Source organism: Homalodisca vitripennis, chromosome 2, assembly GCF_021130785.1.
Source record: "Homalodisca vitripennis isolate AUS2020 chromosome 2, UT_GWSS_2.1, whole genome shotgun sequence".
Classification (NCBI taxonomy): Eukaryota; Metazoa; Arthropoda; class Insecta; order Hemiptera; family Cicadellidae; genus Homalodisca; species Homalodisca vitripennis.
The window spans coordinates 138,596,654-138,615,229 of NC_060208.1; the positions used below are offsets into that span (position 1 = coordinate 138,596,654).

The 18,576-nt window shown below is 35.3% G+C and overlaps 1 protein-coding gene across 1 annotated transcript in view; it reads right to left on the minus strand.

Annotated features, from left to right (window-relative positions):
• Positions 1–18,576, minus strand: part of LOC124354806 (chondroitin sulfate proteoglycan 4) — a 74,095-nt gene that overhangs the window by 27,326 nt on the left and 28,193 nt on the right. Inside the window, exons 10-17 of the mRNA XM_046805530.1 lie at positions 14,523–14,750; positions 11,834–12,016; positions 10,468–10,623; positions 10,050–10,244; positions 9,138–9,401; positions 8,485–8,757; positions 2,846–3,088; positions 653–894 (exon numbers count right to left, since the gene is read on the minus strand). Coding sequence (XP_046661486.1) covers positions 653–894; positions 2,846–3,088; positions 8,485–8,757; positions 9,138–9,401; positions 10,050–10,244; positions 10,468–10,623; positions 11,834–12,016; positions 14,523–14,750 — 1,784 coding nt within the window. The remainder of the gene's footprint in view (positions 1–652; positions 895–2,845; positions 3,089–8,484; positions 8,758–9,137; positions 9,402–10,049; positions 10,245–10,467; positions 10,624–11,833; positions 12,017–14,522; positions 14,751–18,576) is intronic.

The following is an 18,576-nucleotide window of genomic DNA, read 5'->3' on the forward strand; positions in this document are numbered from 1 at the left end:
ATAAACTATAACTACTGGATTCTACAACATGGTCCTCAAGCACTAATGAGATTGCTTATATCGGGTGTGACCAAATATGCTAAATTTGAACTCAATCGGTCAAGTCGATCTAGAGATATAAATGATTTAGTACAAAAAATGGTGCATATCTGGGAAAAGAAGCATTATACAACCTTTATAGGAAATTTTTCTTTATTTTGGTCCATGGAATCACCTCTTGAAATATCGCCATGCATTACGGATACACCCAGTATATCCCAGCTTTCCACACTAAATTACATCACAGCCTCACAACTTTTCTACAATTTGATAAAATAGAACAAATAAACAGTGTCCTCTGATAACTTGTTTGTGGTGGGAGGATGAGCCGATACAGGGATCAATATAAATCAAGTGCGCATTACAGGTTTAACTCAACACTGTTTATGTAAAATTTTGCACAGGAGCAGTTCACAAGCACAGATTGTGATGATCGATAATGTATCTGTGTTATTGTAATTGATGGCAATACAAAAACAATTTGATACAAACATGAATGACAAGAAGGAAACAAGCAGCCGCTAGGTGGATACAGTTCAAATTGTCTAAACGGACTGTTGAAATTACGAAACAGTTCCAATTCCAAAACGACAAAATAACATAGAGAACGTACCTGATTTGTTGATGTGCAAGGTTGACATTTGTATCGGCGTACAGATTGTGGGACGTGATATGAGCAGAGCCACCTTGCCGCACCACCAGTCTCGTATTGTTGACTATGTCCACATACGGTGGGGATGCGTTCACTTCCAATATGCCCTCAGTATGGTGAGTGCCGTCACTGACCCTCAGTAGCACTCGACTCTCAGCCTCTCCGACGTGACGGAACAGAACTTTCCCAGCATCCAGGTCCTCCTGTTACACATTAACAATATTGAGATAAGACAGATCAAATATTTATACTGTACTCAAATTACTGGAAATATTTTAGCTACGAAATAAACAAAGAGAACCTCATCATCAGTCTCAAATTCAACAATTTTTTTGCACTACTTACAGTAATATTAATGCTACCAATAATTTAATCTTGGTTTTAATGTCAGAGGTAATGTAGGAATAGTTAGAGATCTGATGTTTCAGCTTGGAATTTTTATGTAGCCCTAAGTCAACTCATAAAAATCTTTGTAAACTATGTTTATTGTGTATGTTATTCTTTAAATATTACATTTGAAGAAAATTGTTTTCCATAACAACTTCTCCATAGCCCAAATTAATAACAGACATGCCAAAAATCCTGTCTGAAGAGTCATAGCTGGACCAATACATGGTTGTTATGGTCCATTTCGTTATATCCCTTCAGTGAGTGAATACGGTGTGCATTTTTCTTTAGAAGTTTACTCTGGATACCATTTTAGTTTTGCACTAATACTTTATACAAATACTTTTTAAAAGGACTTGGATTTGTAGATTTAACAATAATAAAAGTAACTTTATTTGTTAAATGTGTACTATAGTTGAAAATCTGTACTTGTAGTTTAGCGTTTATCTTTAACCCTTTGAACCCCAGACCAAAATATTGATGGTGGAAAAAAAACGTACCAAAATCATTTGACCTAAGAACTACCGAGAATCCCCGGAGCAAAAACAGCTGTTTTGCATACTGTTTGTAAAAAATTAATACTTTTGCTATTTTTTATGCTATTGTCTTGTATTACACACCAAAATGTCCAGAATGAAATTGTATACACAGAAAAAGATTAGTCTGAAGTATAAAAAAATGTTTAACAGCATTAAAATAATTTTAAAATATATGTATATAGATTTTTAGGCAAAAAAATTGATTTTAAGATTTTTTAAATTAAAAAATAAGAAATATTTTTACTATGGGCACCCACATTTTATTTTTCTAAATTTAGTTTTGTGTATGTACAAAAAAAATTATATTGATATCTCTAAAAATAAACTTTTTTTGAATTTTTATATAAAAGTATGTGACTTGTAAAAACCTCTAGGCGTACAACACAAAAATCACTGATATTACCTAAATAAATAAATTAGTAAATAAATAAATAAAAAAAATTAGTATTTTAATAAAATACATATAAATATGTATTAATACTCATAAAATAAGTATTTTACGATTTCAAATAAATATGTATTAAACGCATATACCATGGCGACGATATTACGTCGCCCGGGGATTCTCGCAACTTCATTGGCGACGATACATCGTCGCCGCGGGGATCTTCGCATATCTTCTCGGCGACGATATTTCGTCGCCTGGGGTTCAAAGGGTTAAATTTAGATCAAATAAGAATTATTCCATTTTACTTTTGGATACCCTTGCCATGGGGATATGTTAAATAAAGTTGTGGTTATGTAATGATTTGTTAAAGATAAACTGAGTTAAGAATAGATTCTTAGACTTTTATATTCATACACATAACTGCCTCCTTCTGGGAGAAAAGAAACTGAAGAACTTTGTGCTTTTTAGACTTTTTAAAGGATGCACTATACATATTCTAGGTTGAGAGGATGTATGGGATGATGGTTTGCTGATCATCATGGGCTAAAGCTGCCTTGACACTTGGCGTCATCATGTCAGATGGTGGACCAAAGTAGGTAGAAAAGCTCGATTTTCTTCAGGTCAAGCCTTCAGCTTTGGCACTGAGAGAGTCACTCTTAGCAAGTGAACGTTCTTGTTTCTTTAGATCATGAACATAGTAGAGTGGTAGATAATAAGAATCTGTTATGATGCCGGATACAGATATAAGTGACACAACTTTTCTACATTAGTCAAATTTTCAAGATGTAAAACAGTTGAAGATCAATTCTTTTAGTATTACTAATCCATAACTCCACCAACCTGAGTGAACTGGTAGAGTGGAGTGGCCGGGTTGTCAGCAGAGTATATCCCACCGTTGGATATGTCCTTGCGTGTGTACAAGATATCAGCAGTGGTACAGTCAATGTCAGCATCCACATAGCGCAGGTCTTGTCCAGTCAGCAGTCTTGCACCATCCTGCACTACACGGAACACACGGTCCACCACTCTCACAGGGGCATTGTCGTTGGTGAGATTCACAGAGATCTCCAACTCTCCAACATACTGTACATAACCCACAGTTACACAACTAAGTTTTTGGAACAAGCTGTGATTTTAAAATACTGGACAACTACCCATCCTGTCTTTTACCAGTAATTTTAAACATGTTTCATAAGAATGTATGTTTTGAGCTAATAATGGATGAAGCGTAATCAAAAAAGTGGGATGAATGAAATTAAGCATATATATAATATATAAACAGAATAGGTGTTCAGTATTTATGTGAATAAACAGGACCTACACTACACTTAGTAGTGCACACATAATAACACTTTATTGCTACAAGTATACAATCTTTATTAAAGTGAGTTGCTGTTAAATATGACTATTACTTTTAACCCTCCAAGTGCTACTATCGCACTGTGCGATATGTTCGGTTTTGTTAAAATGCTGTAAAACGGTTTATTTCATTATTCCGTGATTTTCATAGTACAACGTAGGAGAGATTTCTCTACGCACTGGCTCTACTTTGTAAGCCTTTGAATAGAATGAAAAATACCAGTCAGCTCGCTGCGCAGTACTTTTTTGTAGTTTTTGTCTAGGTTAGTTATTATTGTTCGGCCGTGACGTATTGTTTTGATTTGTGTTATTATTCACTGTGCGATAGATTCTTGCTTCTTGTGTGTGTATTTTCTATTTTATTATGAGTTGCTACAGTGCTTTAGAGCACTTCAGGAGGCCTGTAGGGGGAGGCAGAAGAAAGAGGGTAGCACAGCAATCAGAATCTGATTAAGTTTCTTTAGTCAAATGTAAATATGTATATATATACATATGTATATATACATATGTATACAAAAAAGGACCATAATAGGATTTTTTTACTATTCATAACTATTATAACAGACATTTAGATTTTGTGAGGTTATATGTAAATCCAAACCAATATTGTTTGAGAAGTGTTTACTTTGAATGTGTTCATTGTGCAAATTTTGGTGTGTGGAACATTTTTTTAATTTTTATATTTTGTCGGTTTAGTTTTTGTTCAAAAGGCTTTGAAGTGACATTTTTATTGTTCACAATGAAATTTGAAACAATTTGTATATTTTGAAATATTTATAACCATGTTTTAAAACGTATTTACAACCTCACCATCTAAAAAAAACAAAAAGAATAAAAAACTTTTTACTATTCATCAAGACTTTTTTTAGAGAAAAGTGGTAATTGTTTTGAATTATCTTTATTTCCTTAAGCACGTTTTTCTGAGAAAAAAAAATGATATATACAACACATGATCTTTGAATATATATTTGTATCTAAAAAGTGGCTTTTAAGAAACCATGTATTTTGCTTCAAAACAGCCCAGCACTTTAAAGTGATTTAATTACCACTTGGAGGGTTAAAGGTTTTCTGCAATGTAATGAATAATCTGTAATATAACTACAACCTACCTTTTAGTTAAAATCATTTATTGTATTTATTAACTATTCAATGCAGGATATTTATCAGACTACTCTGTCACAGGAATTGTTCTACCTACTGTCACTGACATTGTGAGTCATCTAACCAGTATTTTTTTATATGCAATTTATTGAGATTACTTTTCAAAATATAGAAAACTATTAATTGTACATAATGATAGGAACAATTATTACAGTACTGTTTTTATGACTGTTAAATTAATATAATAAAAACCATTTTCATGATTAGACCAAGTCCACATAGCTCACCCAACTACAACACAATATTTTAACACTGTGTAATAAATACAACGCAAACTTAAGCCATTCTAAACAGCAGTGAATATTGTGTTCTATAATAATAAACAAATCAGCTGATATAATCATCTGTTTGGTTAAAAAAAAATCAGCTAAAAAAAATAAAAAATGGCTTTAGGATAATGACAAAAAGGAGGAATGATCTATTCTCTATCTCATGAGACAAATGACTCCTTGAAATAGCGCCAACTGTCGCTGACAATAGGAATGTCAGCTGTCTACACAAAAATGTGGCCTCCACATGAACAAAAGTAAGTTTGCTAACCAAGAGAGAAACGTCAAACCATGCTAAAACGTTCATATATTTAAAAAAGGATGTTAAGAGTCATCCTTACTTACATTTTAAATTGTCCTCAATTAATTGTAAGGTCAGTGATGGTAGTTGTTCGAAATCTAAATTCCTGCATCATATAGTGTCTCAAAAACTCATTTTCATGAAATTCAAGAGAGTTTTAATGGGAAGCTGCTTGGCAGTGTACCAAAAATCCATTTAGATAGGTCTCATCATATTATACAGAAAATTCACTTTCTTTTAAGTTTCTTAAGAGTCGTCAAGATGGCAATAGAATAACAACATTTGTAAACAACAAAACACAATATTTAAACCCACGAGGCTAAAGAAAAACTATCTCATTGTCATTCCATAGAAGAAAACTTGTATGAAGTTGAGTTTCCTAACTAATGAGTCGGTTAAACATAAAGAGAAAAGAAAAAAAATAAGGTCAAACACAACCTAAAAATTTGAGAAAATACTCAAAATGGCATCAAAATAATCCAAAATTTCAGGAGCCTTGTTTGTACAATATCTGGAGAACACACTTTACCAAGTAATCCAATATCCACCTTTCACCAGAAATTTTATCTTACATAACTTGTTATTTTTCAGAGTCTGGAAGAAAATGAGAGGAAGACTGGTATTATGAATCAGTAATTGGAGATTGAATGGCAGAAGGATAGACAAATCCTTGGTTTCTAAAGACTGTGTCCATTGGTTCCATAGTCAAACATTCTTGACAAGTTAAACATAATAAGACCATCATTTAAACCTTAGTGCTCTTTCACACGATCCGGCGCGCGCCGTGCGGCGCGAGCCTGATGCGGCGTTGGGCTATGGGAGTAGATGCGTCTTTCCACACGACATCAGGCGCTCGCCGCACGGCGCAGACGCCGCGCGGCGCACAAATTCCCGCCGGACTCCCCTACGCCGGACACGCGGCGTCCACGCCGGACTACTCTGCGAAGGGCTATTGTATCATATTGGGGGTTTCACACGGTCCGGCGCGCGCCGCACGGCCCAACCTCTAGTCTTGGGTTTGCCACTGGAGAGTGAAGACGTACGTATACTTCGGTATTGTTTTTGTTTTTTTTTAAGTAAAAATGAGTGAAACACAAGAGGTAGTGGCAGTCGAGCCAGTGGAACCAGCCAGGTCCCTACTTCGCAATACCAGCAAGTCCACTACCCATATCCCGGGAGTCAGCCTCAAAACGTGTATTGTCCTCAACAACAACTGCAGTTTGCTCCGTAATTTTCAAACCCATACATTCGTCCGATTCTCCCACATACCTCAACCAGCAGTGAACAGTACTATCCAATGAACCAACAAACCAGTCAAGAAGCAAGCAACCAGCAGCCAACGCCACCACCACGGACACCAACCCCGCATCGTGCTACAGTTACTCCAGCATCAAGTGTCTTGTCCTTGGATTTCGAAAGAGATTCAATTGATTTTAATATTTGATAAAAGTAAATTAACATTTCAATAGTTGAGCATGTACTGAACAGTCAAAACATGGGAGCGCCGCACGGCACGCGCCGGACGAAACCGACCTCGTGTGAAAACATTCAGCTTCCCAGGCGAGCGCCGCGCGGCGAGCGCCGCACGGCGTGCGCCGGATCGTGTGAAAGAGCTCTTAGGAGCTTGAGTTGACCTTATGTGATTGTCCTCTCAGCTTGGAGGCCATTATGGGTGACCATAGTTGTTCTTTCTGTCAGGTTGGAGGTTAAGATAGTCTCTATGGCTAAGGAACCCAGACGTCACAGATCACTGTTTTATCAGTTCAGCTTGTTAGGCCACTACATGTGGCTCACTGTATTGGACAGTTATAAAATTCAATCCTTATCCAGTTGTGGCTGGAAAGTGCTGCAACCTCTTGGCCAAATAAGTAACTGGATTAATATTTCTATGCAGCACATACCATAGTAAACAATGTTTAGAATTGTTTTTTATCAGGGTGTCAGTCTCACTGTGGCTGCTATAGTGTATCCTATCAATTCATTAAAATACTAGTGCATACAGTGAAGACAAATCTCAAAATAAGGAAACGAGTTTATATTGTGTTGATATTAGATATATACTTGAGACTGACAGTATTTTTATCTAAAATAAGTCAACCTTTAAATTAAAGTACATATTACTTGGGTCATTTTAAAGCACATAATAAATAACCAATTGATAAAAGTTTCAACCTTGAAGCTAAAAAACTTTGTGGATTGTTTGAGAATTTTATTTAAATCTCAGTCGCTTAAAAAGCTGAAGATTTGACTTGATTTTTTTTTGGATGGGACTGCCATTTAAATCTGAACCTGTAGCCTGATATCCGTGAGCTGAGAGGACAACTTCCTGTGATTCCACCTGAGTTGAGTGATAGATAAGTAGGGGTACACTTAATGGCCTGCCGAGTGTAAAGGGAATACCAAGGATCTTAACAGTCTGAAGAACCAAAGATAATGAGCAAAAACAATTGGATGGTTTAAAGCCAATGATTAGATACTATGCAGATAAAAGCATAATGCCCAAAAATCCAGCGAACAGACTCAGTTTTATACAAGGAATCAAGGTTACCAAAAAGTATGAAAAACCAAGAAAAAGATGTGTGATCCTAATAAGAGAAGAATTCTATGGCTAAGGAACCCAGACGTCACAGATCACAGTCTGGAAAGACTGGTGGTTTTATAGACCAAATTTTAATTTTGTAATTTAATTCAACTAGTTCTAGCCACAATTTTAACACTTATATTTTCTGTGCAAATCAAATCTACATAAAAAATATAATAATCAAGTTCATTTAAAAAATATACATTTTCATCATGTAAACTATGAAAACCCTTCCTAACCAGGCGATCAATGAATCTGTTTTTAAATATTTGCATGTCCTCAAGTACCTCTAACACACTATGAAAACCCTTCCCAACCAGGTGATCAACAAATCTGTTTGTAAATATCTCCAGGGTTTGAACATATTTTATGTTATTGACAAAGGGTTAGAATATTTGCATCCAAAGTAAAAAAAGAGTTATTGAAAACTTTAATCTAAATTTCATCGATCTGAGTGATACTCTAAATTTTTCTGATTCTATAATCTGTGGAGGAATGGGGAATAAGGAATAAGAATGGAGACTGGAAAAAAGGTATAATCAGTGGTACTGAAAGCAAGAAAACCCTGAGACATGGCAAATCTGAATAAACAGATAATTGAAAATAAATATTCAACTAGTTACCACAGCTACAATACGCCCCTAATTAACTATGGCTGATGCATTGTACTTTGGCTACCCCCAAACTAATACTAACTAACATTGAAATTAGGTGAAATCCAAAATACTGGAAAACAAACTTTAATGAGAGAAATGAACACTGTATAATCCTAAACTAATAAGAACAGACAATAGACATTTAAACTGACCAGAAAGTCCTCTTCTCTGGTTGATACTGCGACAAACTGCAGCAAATCACTCCGGGTCTCAGAGCCGTCATGGGTATAACGTACGCGGTGCTGTCCAACTTCTTGTGCGGTGAACAATGATGCATTGGGACGCCCCAGGCTACCATCCTGCAGTAACACATCCAACCAGCCATGTGCCAGTGCATGTGTCAACTCATACTCCAGTGAACTCAGTCCCAACATGCTCACGTCAAGATGGGCTTGGCTCAGGATTGCTGCGGCCCCCTCCACCACCTGCAACAACAATAGTGAAGAGCAACATAGAATTAATTGTTAGGACAACATTCACCTGCCACACCACAGTAGCATGTCCAACCAGCTATCTAGCAAGATGGGTTAGTTCATAGTTCAATTCCAGCAAATTCAGTCTCAGCAGTCAGTGCAAAAAAGAACAGTCTCACAAATAAGATTAGGACTGTTTCAAACCTAAAGGTTCGAAATTGAAACAACAGAAATTTCTCTGACTAGTTCTGATTCATTTAAAACAGATAAAATATGTTACATTTAGAGAGGTGTACTTAAAAGCATTTATAAGTTTAAAAATAAAACTACAAACAGAAACAAATAATACCTAATATGTTTGACTACAGCAATAATGTTTGCATAATACTGACCTTGAGCTTGTGGAGAACAACAGTAACTCTTTGCACAAGCTGCGCTGGAGGCGTGTGGACAAACCGCAGTGTTGCCGGGGCCAATGCCTGGCATTGAGGGGCTGATACACGGAACGTGACAGTGTCATGAACCCGAGAGTATGCGGTGCGGTACAGCTTGTAACGTACACGGCCTTGAGTCACATCCAACTGGCTGAACACTTCACCGGATCGTAGGACAGAGCCATTTACTGCCAGTGTCCCGTAGCGAGGCAGTCTCACCACCTACCACATCAACATTAAACATCATCACATACACAGCCTTGAGTTAAATCTAACTGACTGAACTCTTCACCAGATCGCAGGACAACGCCATTTACCGCCAGTGTCACCTAGCGAGACAGTCTCACCACCTACCTCATCAACTTACATCATCACGCCTTATATTTCTTCCTGTGCTGTACTGTCACTAAAAGGCCATTGTGATGTCGCCAGCAGGTCCTCAACACTGTTATACTACACCAGCAATATAATGGCTGGTCCTAAAAGGGTTAAGCAATGACTTTTTTAACATTTGTAGGGAACATTTTATTATTATTTCAATAGAAAAACATCCATTACTTTTTCAGGGGAAGCACTTAAAGGGTTAACTATGAAACATGTCCTAATAATTTACAGAGTACAGATTTCTGAATTAAAGAAGCTCTGCTATAGAAATGAAATCTACTATATTAACTATAATAATGAAGCAAATACAGAAAAAATCATACATTCTGTTACACACCCAATCTGGTGAAATTATATATTTTGAAAATTTAACTGATCTCCAATTCTGAACAGTGTGATAATAATACACATAATAACAAAGTGCCCTATATGACTTAAAGAACATAAGTAGATTTTAGATGTACATAAACATTACTCTGAGTGTACCTCAAAGCTGAGTGTGGTAGGGTCGATGGGCAGAGGGGTGGTAGTGTACAACAGGTTCTCCTCAGAGATCACAGCATCCCTCACACTCTCCAATGTTACAACTGCGTTGTTCACAGAAACTAGGTGTAGTTCTGTGAAAGTCAATCGGAATGTAGGCTTGGAAGAGGCCGAAACGCCAGCTGCTGAAACTTGCATCTGTAAAATAGGCAAACAGCCTCGCCTTAAAAATGTTATTCAACTTTGATATTGTGAAAAATCTGTTACAATTATATACGCCTCTTATAATTATAACTAATACTATAACAGATGTTAAGTAAATAAATTTGATTGAATGGACAAAAATAGATAATTAAGATAGTGAACTAACATTACGAGTTATTTACATCAGCTTAAAATATGGATGTTGAGGTGAGTATACCGTAAAGTTGTCTTGCTGAGGATTGCCTGAGCAGGCCAAATATCTGATTTCCCCCAGAGCCAACTCATGACTGGTGAAGCTGTCAATCTTGTACCAGGAGTCCTTGCCTGGTACAATCTGCTTTTGTAGAGCCCCACAGTACGGTCCACTCACTACCTATAACACACAATCCGTAATCTTATTGAGAGCTTTACCTAAAACAAAACTATTGTATCAAAATAAAATATCTCATATATATAAATAATTAATAACTGGCTGTTATATTTCTGGTTAAACAAAAAAATTGCTTCTTACTGTTATTTGTTACAACAAACTGTAAGCATCTGAAACACACTTCATTGTACAATGACTTGTTCTACTAGAAGAATTTTAGCATTCAAGACAAATATTATCTATAAGAAAAAATGATAAGGTTTCAGGTAAAGAAATATAAGCATAATCACAAAACTTGGACAAGTACCTGATTACCGTACCTGAATTTGAAACGTTCAAGTGGTCAAGTAATAGCACCCACTCAAACATCTAGTATTTTGAAGACCTTATAATTGCAAATATTGCGACCATGTTGATTATTTTCCTTATTGGAAGAAAAGTAGAAGTAGCCTAGATAAAGACTCAAGAGGGTTTACTTCTGCTTCTGGCTGGGTTATACCAGCCAATAGAATTCACACTGATTACAGCAAAACTGATGTCACTTAAATCTGGACAATCCACAAGACATCACTAACTGCACATTTTAAGATATTGGTGTAAAAAGATCGATCAATAGTTTTAGTTTGCTGTGGAGGATACCTAACTGTTGGAGTGGGTCAGCTCTCATAGTGTTAGAAGTTTTCATAAGCCTGAATAAGAGAGTACTGCACCCTGCCTGCTTTGACTGGAAGAGGCTGAAATCTAGCCTCTTTTTTTCCAGGGTGACATGACTTGGAGGGTGCCCACACTATCCTTTCACCATGGTGGATGCAGCATAGCATATAAACAGAACACAGCCTCTACTCTTGACTTTACTCATCCTGAATATCTTGTCACTACAGAACCAGTGCAAAGATCCATTTAGGATTAAGTGGAATGGAAAGTTTCTTCAGTTTCTTGTCCTAGGAGCACAAAAACCTAGATGGAGAAAATGGTTTTTCAACTTAAGTGAACACAAGAAATAGCTTCTAGGAATTTAGAAAATAGGCTCTGCATAACAGAGATAACCAGTCATTGGGAATTATTTTCTGATAAAACTATTTAACCTAATAGTAATGTTTTTAAGTCATTCATATTTACTTAATTTTAATGGCACAGTGTGGTTTTTTTGTTAGCTGAAGGTTAAACATAAAAAATCATTTAGAGTATCCAAAGCCATGAAGCACATCTGTACCTGGTACTGCACGGTCAGTGCTGGATCATCTGAGTTGGTCGTGTAGCTCAGGTTGGCAGGACTGATCAGTGTCCAGGAGTTGTGAGTCAGAACAGCTCCTGTGTTGTTCTCCATATGCAGCTGCAGCGGATACACCGAGATGTGAAGGAATGCTGCTGGACTGGCTTCGGTTCCATCTGACACCTGTTACACATCCATTCTCTCTAATCTCTCTCATCACAAATATTGAACATATATTGCACATAATTTTGTGCCCTGAAAACATTATTTAAAATATTGTGTACCATACCATCACTCATATGAATATCCTATTTACTAATCTGATGATGAGTCACTGATTTCCAATGAGTAATGCACTCAAACATACAATATTTCTCCTATGCAATGGTAGTGGATGGTCAATCTACTCTCAATTCATCTAAACAAGCCTCAAAATCACTTTCAAAATGAGAAACCAAACACATCATATAATGTATGTATCATTGCATATGTTTCTAATACTTTATTCACATATTTAAAACAAAACTTAATCACAGACCTTTGTTACATTTTCCAAATTCCAGTCTCAGCAAGAAAATTAAAACCCTGACATCTAGTTACTATCCATCCTGTTAAGAATAATTACAAAAATAATGAGTGTACAAAAACTTTGAGCTATGTAATTCAGCAAATTATTAGATGGCATCACTAGTAATTCTGTAAGAAAAAGTTTTAGAACTTGTATAAGGCACTGTGTATTTAATTAATTCTTATCAGAATCCTTTAAATTGAATAAAAAATAAACTTTGAATTGATTACATGAAAAAATAATGGCTCTAGAGGGTAAGATTAAATCCTGTAAAATATTGAATGGTTTTGAATTCAACACAGTTATTCAAAGAATGTGCAACAACAGAAAATAAAGTACCATATTACTAAATTTAAATTATCGTAATGTCAACCTGGAGAATGTTCAAAGTGTAATGGTGAATAATTAATTATAACACTGATATTTCATTTATTAAAAATATTGGTTTGTTTTTAACCCTTTCACTGGTGGGTTTTTCTACTGCAGTAGAAGTGTTATGAAAAACACTAAATTAAATGTGTTTTAAGTTTCTTTTGTATTTATACATAAATTAATCTATTTATGCACAAAAGTTATTATATTTACAAAATATGGGAATAAAATAAAATATTCAGCATTTTCTCATAAACATATTAAGGTACAGGTAAAGTTACAAATTAGTAACAGTATAAAAGTGTCCTAAATCTTTGATGGTATGGAAGGCGCGAAAACAGTCAGATAAACAAAGCGGAACGTCGCAATCCCGGCACATTGTGTCCCGGCACCGCTGCTCACCGACGCTTGTCTTTTTGCACACATGGCATGCTCTCTTCTGCTTGTCCTTATCTGTAGCAGAGATAGTGGTGGGAAAATGCCAAGCAGTAAGTCACTCAGCGTCTTAGCAAAAATTTCGTCTAAGTCTTACTCGTTTGCATTTGGCAGCAGTGTTTGACGTTACTCAGCTAAGCCAACCAGGGTGTAAAGCGAGCTCTGATTGGCAAAAACAACCATTCCACCACTACCCAAATAGTGATGAAAGCATAACGAAACTGGCCGAATGCGATTGGAGCGCATACACTCGTCGATGCTTTCCTCCCTGCTGCCTCCGACCCTTCTCTACTCATGGTTCGACGCCAGCCCCCAGCACGAAATAAGCTAGAGTTCCACCCAATTCGCCTTGTGTACATCGACGACTGCCCTTCTATACAGTTATGCACTAAGCAGAATAATAGTGAAGTCTGATATAAAGTATCTAATGTATTAAAACACTTCTCTTTTAACTTTTTATAGTTTTAATTGGTGTGTAGATCTAAGTAAAAAAAAATTCTGCATAAAACTATCTTGAATTTTGTAGCAAAATTTTAACTGGCCTTCAAAATTTGCCACCTCTAAAAATGTGCAACCATGCAGATCTTTTGTTTTTAAATAAAAAGAGTATAATAAATTCAATTTTAAAATCTGATATTTAACATTGTTACTAAAAATACCAAGGTTTCAAAGTTTTTAGATCTAAAGTAACAAAATATATTCAAAAACTACTTTTTGACATAAAACTTCCCACGCTTAGCACAAACTATAGCAAATACAGTGGCTACAAGTAAAATTAATAACTGAAGAATTTAGTCAACCAGCACTTCTACAACACTTAAATGTCATGCCTGCATCTGCTACAAACTACATTTCATATAATCAACATGTTAAAATCAATTTTAATACTTATAAAATTTACTGACAGACACACTTTTTTTAACTTTTAACTTGACCCTGGTAACACATCCAATAACTTGTATTGTGCCATCACAATAAAAATCTACATTTTTGATATAGGTTTTAATTACATTCTTCAAAATATGATATTGGATCAACATAATCTAGAAATTTCATGGTAACATTCTTAGACTTGGTGAACATTATTATGATAAAATGCCAAGTGATAAACACTTTGTAATAATGAATCACAATCTTTTCTAATATTGTAAATAAAAAACAGGAGTTTAGATCTATTTTCAGAAAAAACCTGTAAGTGTTATAGAAATGCCAAGAAGAAATTACAGATGGGTGTACAAAATGAGCAATCGTGACTGCAAGCTCTTTTTTATCACACCTTCACTATAACTGAAACACATGGGAAGGACATCAAACCTGCAGTGTCAGCTTAGTGTTGCCCGGTTGTGCCCGTGTATGGTGGAACATCACCGCCCCCTCGTCTACATCGGCTTGTGTAAATGTAGTGACTGGCACATCGGGGCTGTCTGTTCGCTCTACCACACCACCACTGCTGTTGCCCAGCACAGAGTAGACCAGGCTGTCAGGTACAGTGTCTGGGTCTGTAGCATTTAGCAGCTCTCGCGTCAGCTTCTTGCGTGTGCCCTACACAGTCAACAAAAGGTTACAATTAACAAAAAGATAACGTAACTGAATATAATTACAATTGAAGAGCATCAAGCACTACCATTAATTCACTTTGAGCATAGCTACGAAGGGTATTAGAAAAATAAGGTTCCCATGATTTTTTTAAATAGACAGCTCTATATTTCCTTAGTGTTATACATCAATTTAAAACTTAAAAGTTAGGCTATTTCTCTACATAATCACTGTTTCTGTCCAAACACTTTTGTAGACGATGCTCAACTTTTCTATCCCCATGTTGTAGAATTCTGCCACCAATCCTTTGAGGAATCGAGTAACCTCTTCCTTGACTTCATCATCGGTACTGAAGCGTTGGCCACCCAAGTGTTCCTTTAATTTTGGGAATAAGTGATAATCACTTGGGGCTAGGTCTGGGCTGTAGGGGGGATGGGGCACAATAGTCCAGCCAAAATTTGTCAGCAGTTCTTGAGTTTGACGTGAGACATGAGGTTGAGTGTTGTCATAGAGAAGCCTCACACCACTGGACAATCTTCCTCTCGCAATATCTGTCAGAGCTTACTGTTGTTCCTGTGAATGGTGATTCTCCGATCTTCAAGCAATATTTTCTCAACTTTTTCAACAACTCCTTCTGAAACTGAAGGCCGTCCACTTCGGTTTTCATCGTAAATTTCCATGCGGCCTTTATTGAATTCTCTACACCATTTCCGAACGTGTTGAACAGATATGCAGTTTTCCCCATAAACTTTGATTAACTGACAATGAATTTCAATAGGTGAAATCTGTTTTGCATCTAAAAAACGTATCACAGCACGAATTTCGCATCTGGTGGTAACAACGATAGGGAGCTCAATCTTCGAAGGCAGCTAGGCTGGCACTGTTGGACGTAGGCGTGAGTGTTATGGATAGAGAGAGGGACAGCTGATGAGTAAGACAGTGTTGCCAGATTTCTCCCAACATATCGCATTCTGTCTCAGCGGCATAGGGAACCTTATTTTTCTAATACCCCTCGTATATACAATCCAAGGTTCACCACCTTAATTTGTTAAAATGCTATTTTTACTACTCCGATCATTTTACTTAAATTCAAGTTCAGATCACACTGAAACCACTGAATCAAACAAGTGCGTGATCTTCATAAAACATGCTCGTAGTGATTAATGAGAAAAGTCTATCTACTTCATCCTACTCCACTAGGGTACTCAAATATTCTGTTTCAGGTATTATTATGTACACAAAACATTCTTATCTCTTAGTATGACAATTTAAATTATTTTAATTTCAGTTTCACCTTGTGTGGAAAATATACTAACTCAATGGTAATCTTGAAATATTTCAGTTTTTATTTAACAGTTATTAAATTATATGATGGCTTTCTACAGCAGGCCAAAATAACTCAAGATTTTGAGTTAGCAATTATATTTTTGGATGCAAGATGGAAAACTTAAACAATAATAATTACATGAGCATGAAGTATAAGAATGTTAAGACCCTAACTAAACTGCCATTGGACTTTGATTTGCCATTGCGCAAACAATCTTGCATGACTTCTTTTAAAAATAAGAAACATTTATTCTCTGTGAGTGCCCATTACAATGAACAAACAATGATGAATGAAATTACAAGAATAAGTGTCAGTCAGCAAACTCTATAATGCATAGTATTGGACATCATGAGATCATTCTTACAATCATCACTAGTTTTGAGAATTCCATTACATTTCAACCTATGAAAGCACGTCAAGAAGAATTTATCACGTGGCATTAAGCTTTGCAGATGAAAAGGCCAAAGAGCTAATAACCAACGATGAACTTAAGACATCTAACATAAGATCAGTGTGATGAGTTACATAGAGGAGAAGAACCTGTGTTAATAATCAAGATTGACTCTTTCTGAGCAAGTGTCATGGAATTAAAAGGGTTACCAATGAGGAGGTCCTATAATTTTATATAATCTGAACGAGTGTAATCAGTCTTGGTTATATTGGAAATAGTGGTGAAAGAACAATTGAAGAAATAATGATAGCTATACTGTTTTCTGTAGTAGTATTCAATTGTTGAAAGCTACTGAGCAAGAAAAGGATTAGACAAAGTAAACATGCTTAGTACTAAATGAACCTCCTTCCGGAGAGAATTTCCTTCACTTCTGTTTACCCCTCAAATTTTAAGTTTCTGCCAAAACCAATATGATTTGAATATTCCTGTTCTGCTGGTAAAAAGCCCTTATAAAAATTGATGCATAATAGCAGAACAATAGGAAATGCTACACCGTAACAACGTCTTAAGTAACACAAATGTAAAAATCTAAATTGTTTGAATAAAATGGCATCAAGACCAAAAGAACCTAGACAAAGTGCATCTTATGGTAAAATCACATGCATAGTTCTCACTTTTCACCAAAAACAATTAGTGAATATTTTGACTTGATTCCAAAAAGTGCAAAGCTGGATATTTTGCAACACATAAGAAATTTGATTTAAAATTACAATTAACTCCATGAAATTACCTCAATATACTGCATAAAGTTGAGTAAATTTAAACATGCAAATTTTTTCCAAATTTTAAATTGCTAGTTTTATTCTTTAAAAATATGATTTTTAACCAAAATAAAGTTTATCAATCAACAAAGATTCTGTTTGAATTCTGTTGAATAATATGGCTATTGAGCAATATTATATACTTAATATATATTAAGTTTTTTATTTAAAACTTCCACTTTGAAAATTCACTTGTCTAGAATATACAGTGGTTATTACTAAGATTACCTCCTTTAACTTTTTACAAATGTTGAGTTCACTTTAGCATTCTTATAATACTAACAACAGGCTATAAACTCCTATTAATACAGCACATTTTGACTTTCACTTTTAAAAATATTATAAACTCTACTACTTCAATACAATTGTGTAGTCAATTACCTGGCATAGACTCTGAAGACAGGACTGGAGGTGCAGAAAGAAGGCGGCAAGATGTTGACAACTTAAAGAAGTAAACAGATCATGCAATCATAAAAGCACTGCTAACTATCTACAAACAGAAGAATAACCATGCTGAACACAAACTGTTAAAATAAATAAATAGACTAAGATATAAGTCTAAAGATGGTTACCGATTAACAACACAATTTACTAAATAAATTGTTAATTATTGTTAATGTAGTTTTTTCTTCCTAAAATAGTAATTAAGCTTTGACATAAAATACTTTTAAAGAAATTCAATAATAAGAAAAGAGCAAGTGTTACATAAACAATTGTGATACATGCTCAATAATTACTAGTGTAGTAGCCATAAAAATGATTTACAATAGAAATTAGTAAGCAATTTCAGTGCTGATTTAGTTCATTAGAATTGTTATAAAATTTGTAATGTTTTCAGAAAGAACAACACTGCATCAAACTCCTTCAAATAACTGCAGCCTACAACACAGAAAATATCTTCTACTCTTATTAAATAAGATGATTGAGATTTATGCACACAAACTTAAAAAATGAAACAAACGATTTTTTTACTGACATTTAAGTTGTATTAGCATCTTTTTCTAGGGTAGGATGTCTGTGGTAGACTGACTTTACAATTAAACTGTACAATTTTTTTAGTAAAAAAATCTCTCCCAAAGAGTGTTTCAAACAATTAAAAGTTTCTTTTGAGGGTGGTTGGTTTGTGAAAGTAAGAGGATTTTATCTGACATTCATCTTCCAATTAGACGTCTTTTCTAGTGGATGAATACTCTACAAATCAGGTTAAAGTGAGAAAATGGGCCAAAGCGTTAAGCCAAACAGAAATCACAACTCCATACTCACTTTTATCTTTAAAAACAATCACTCAATAAA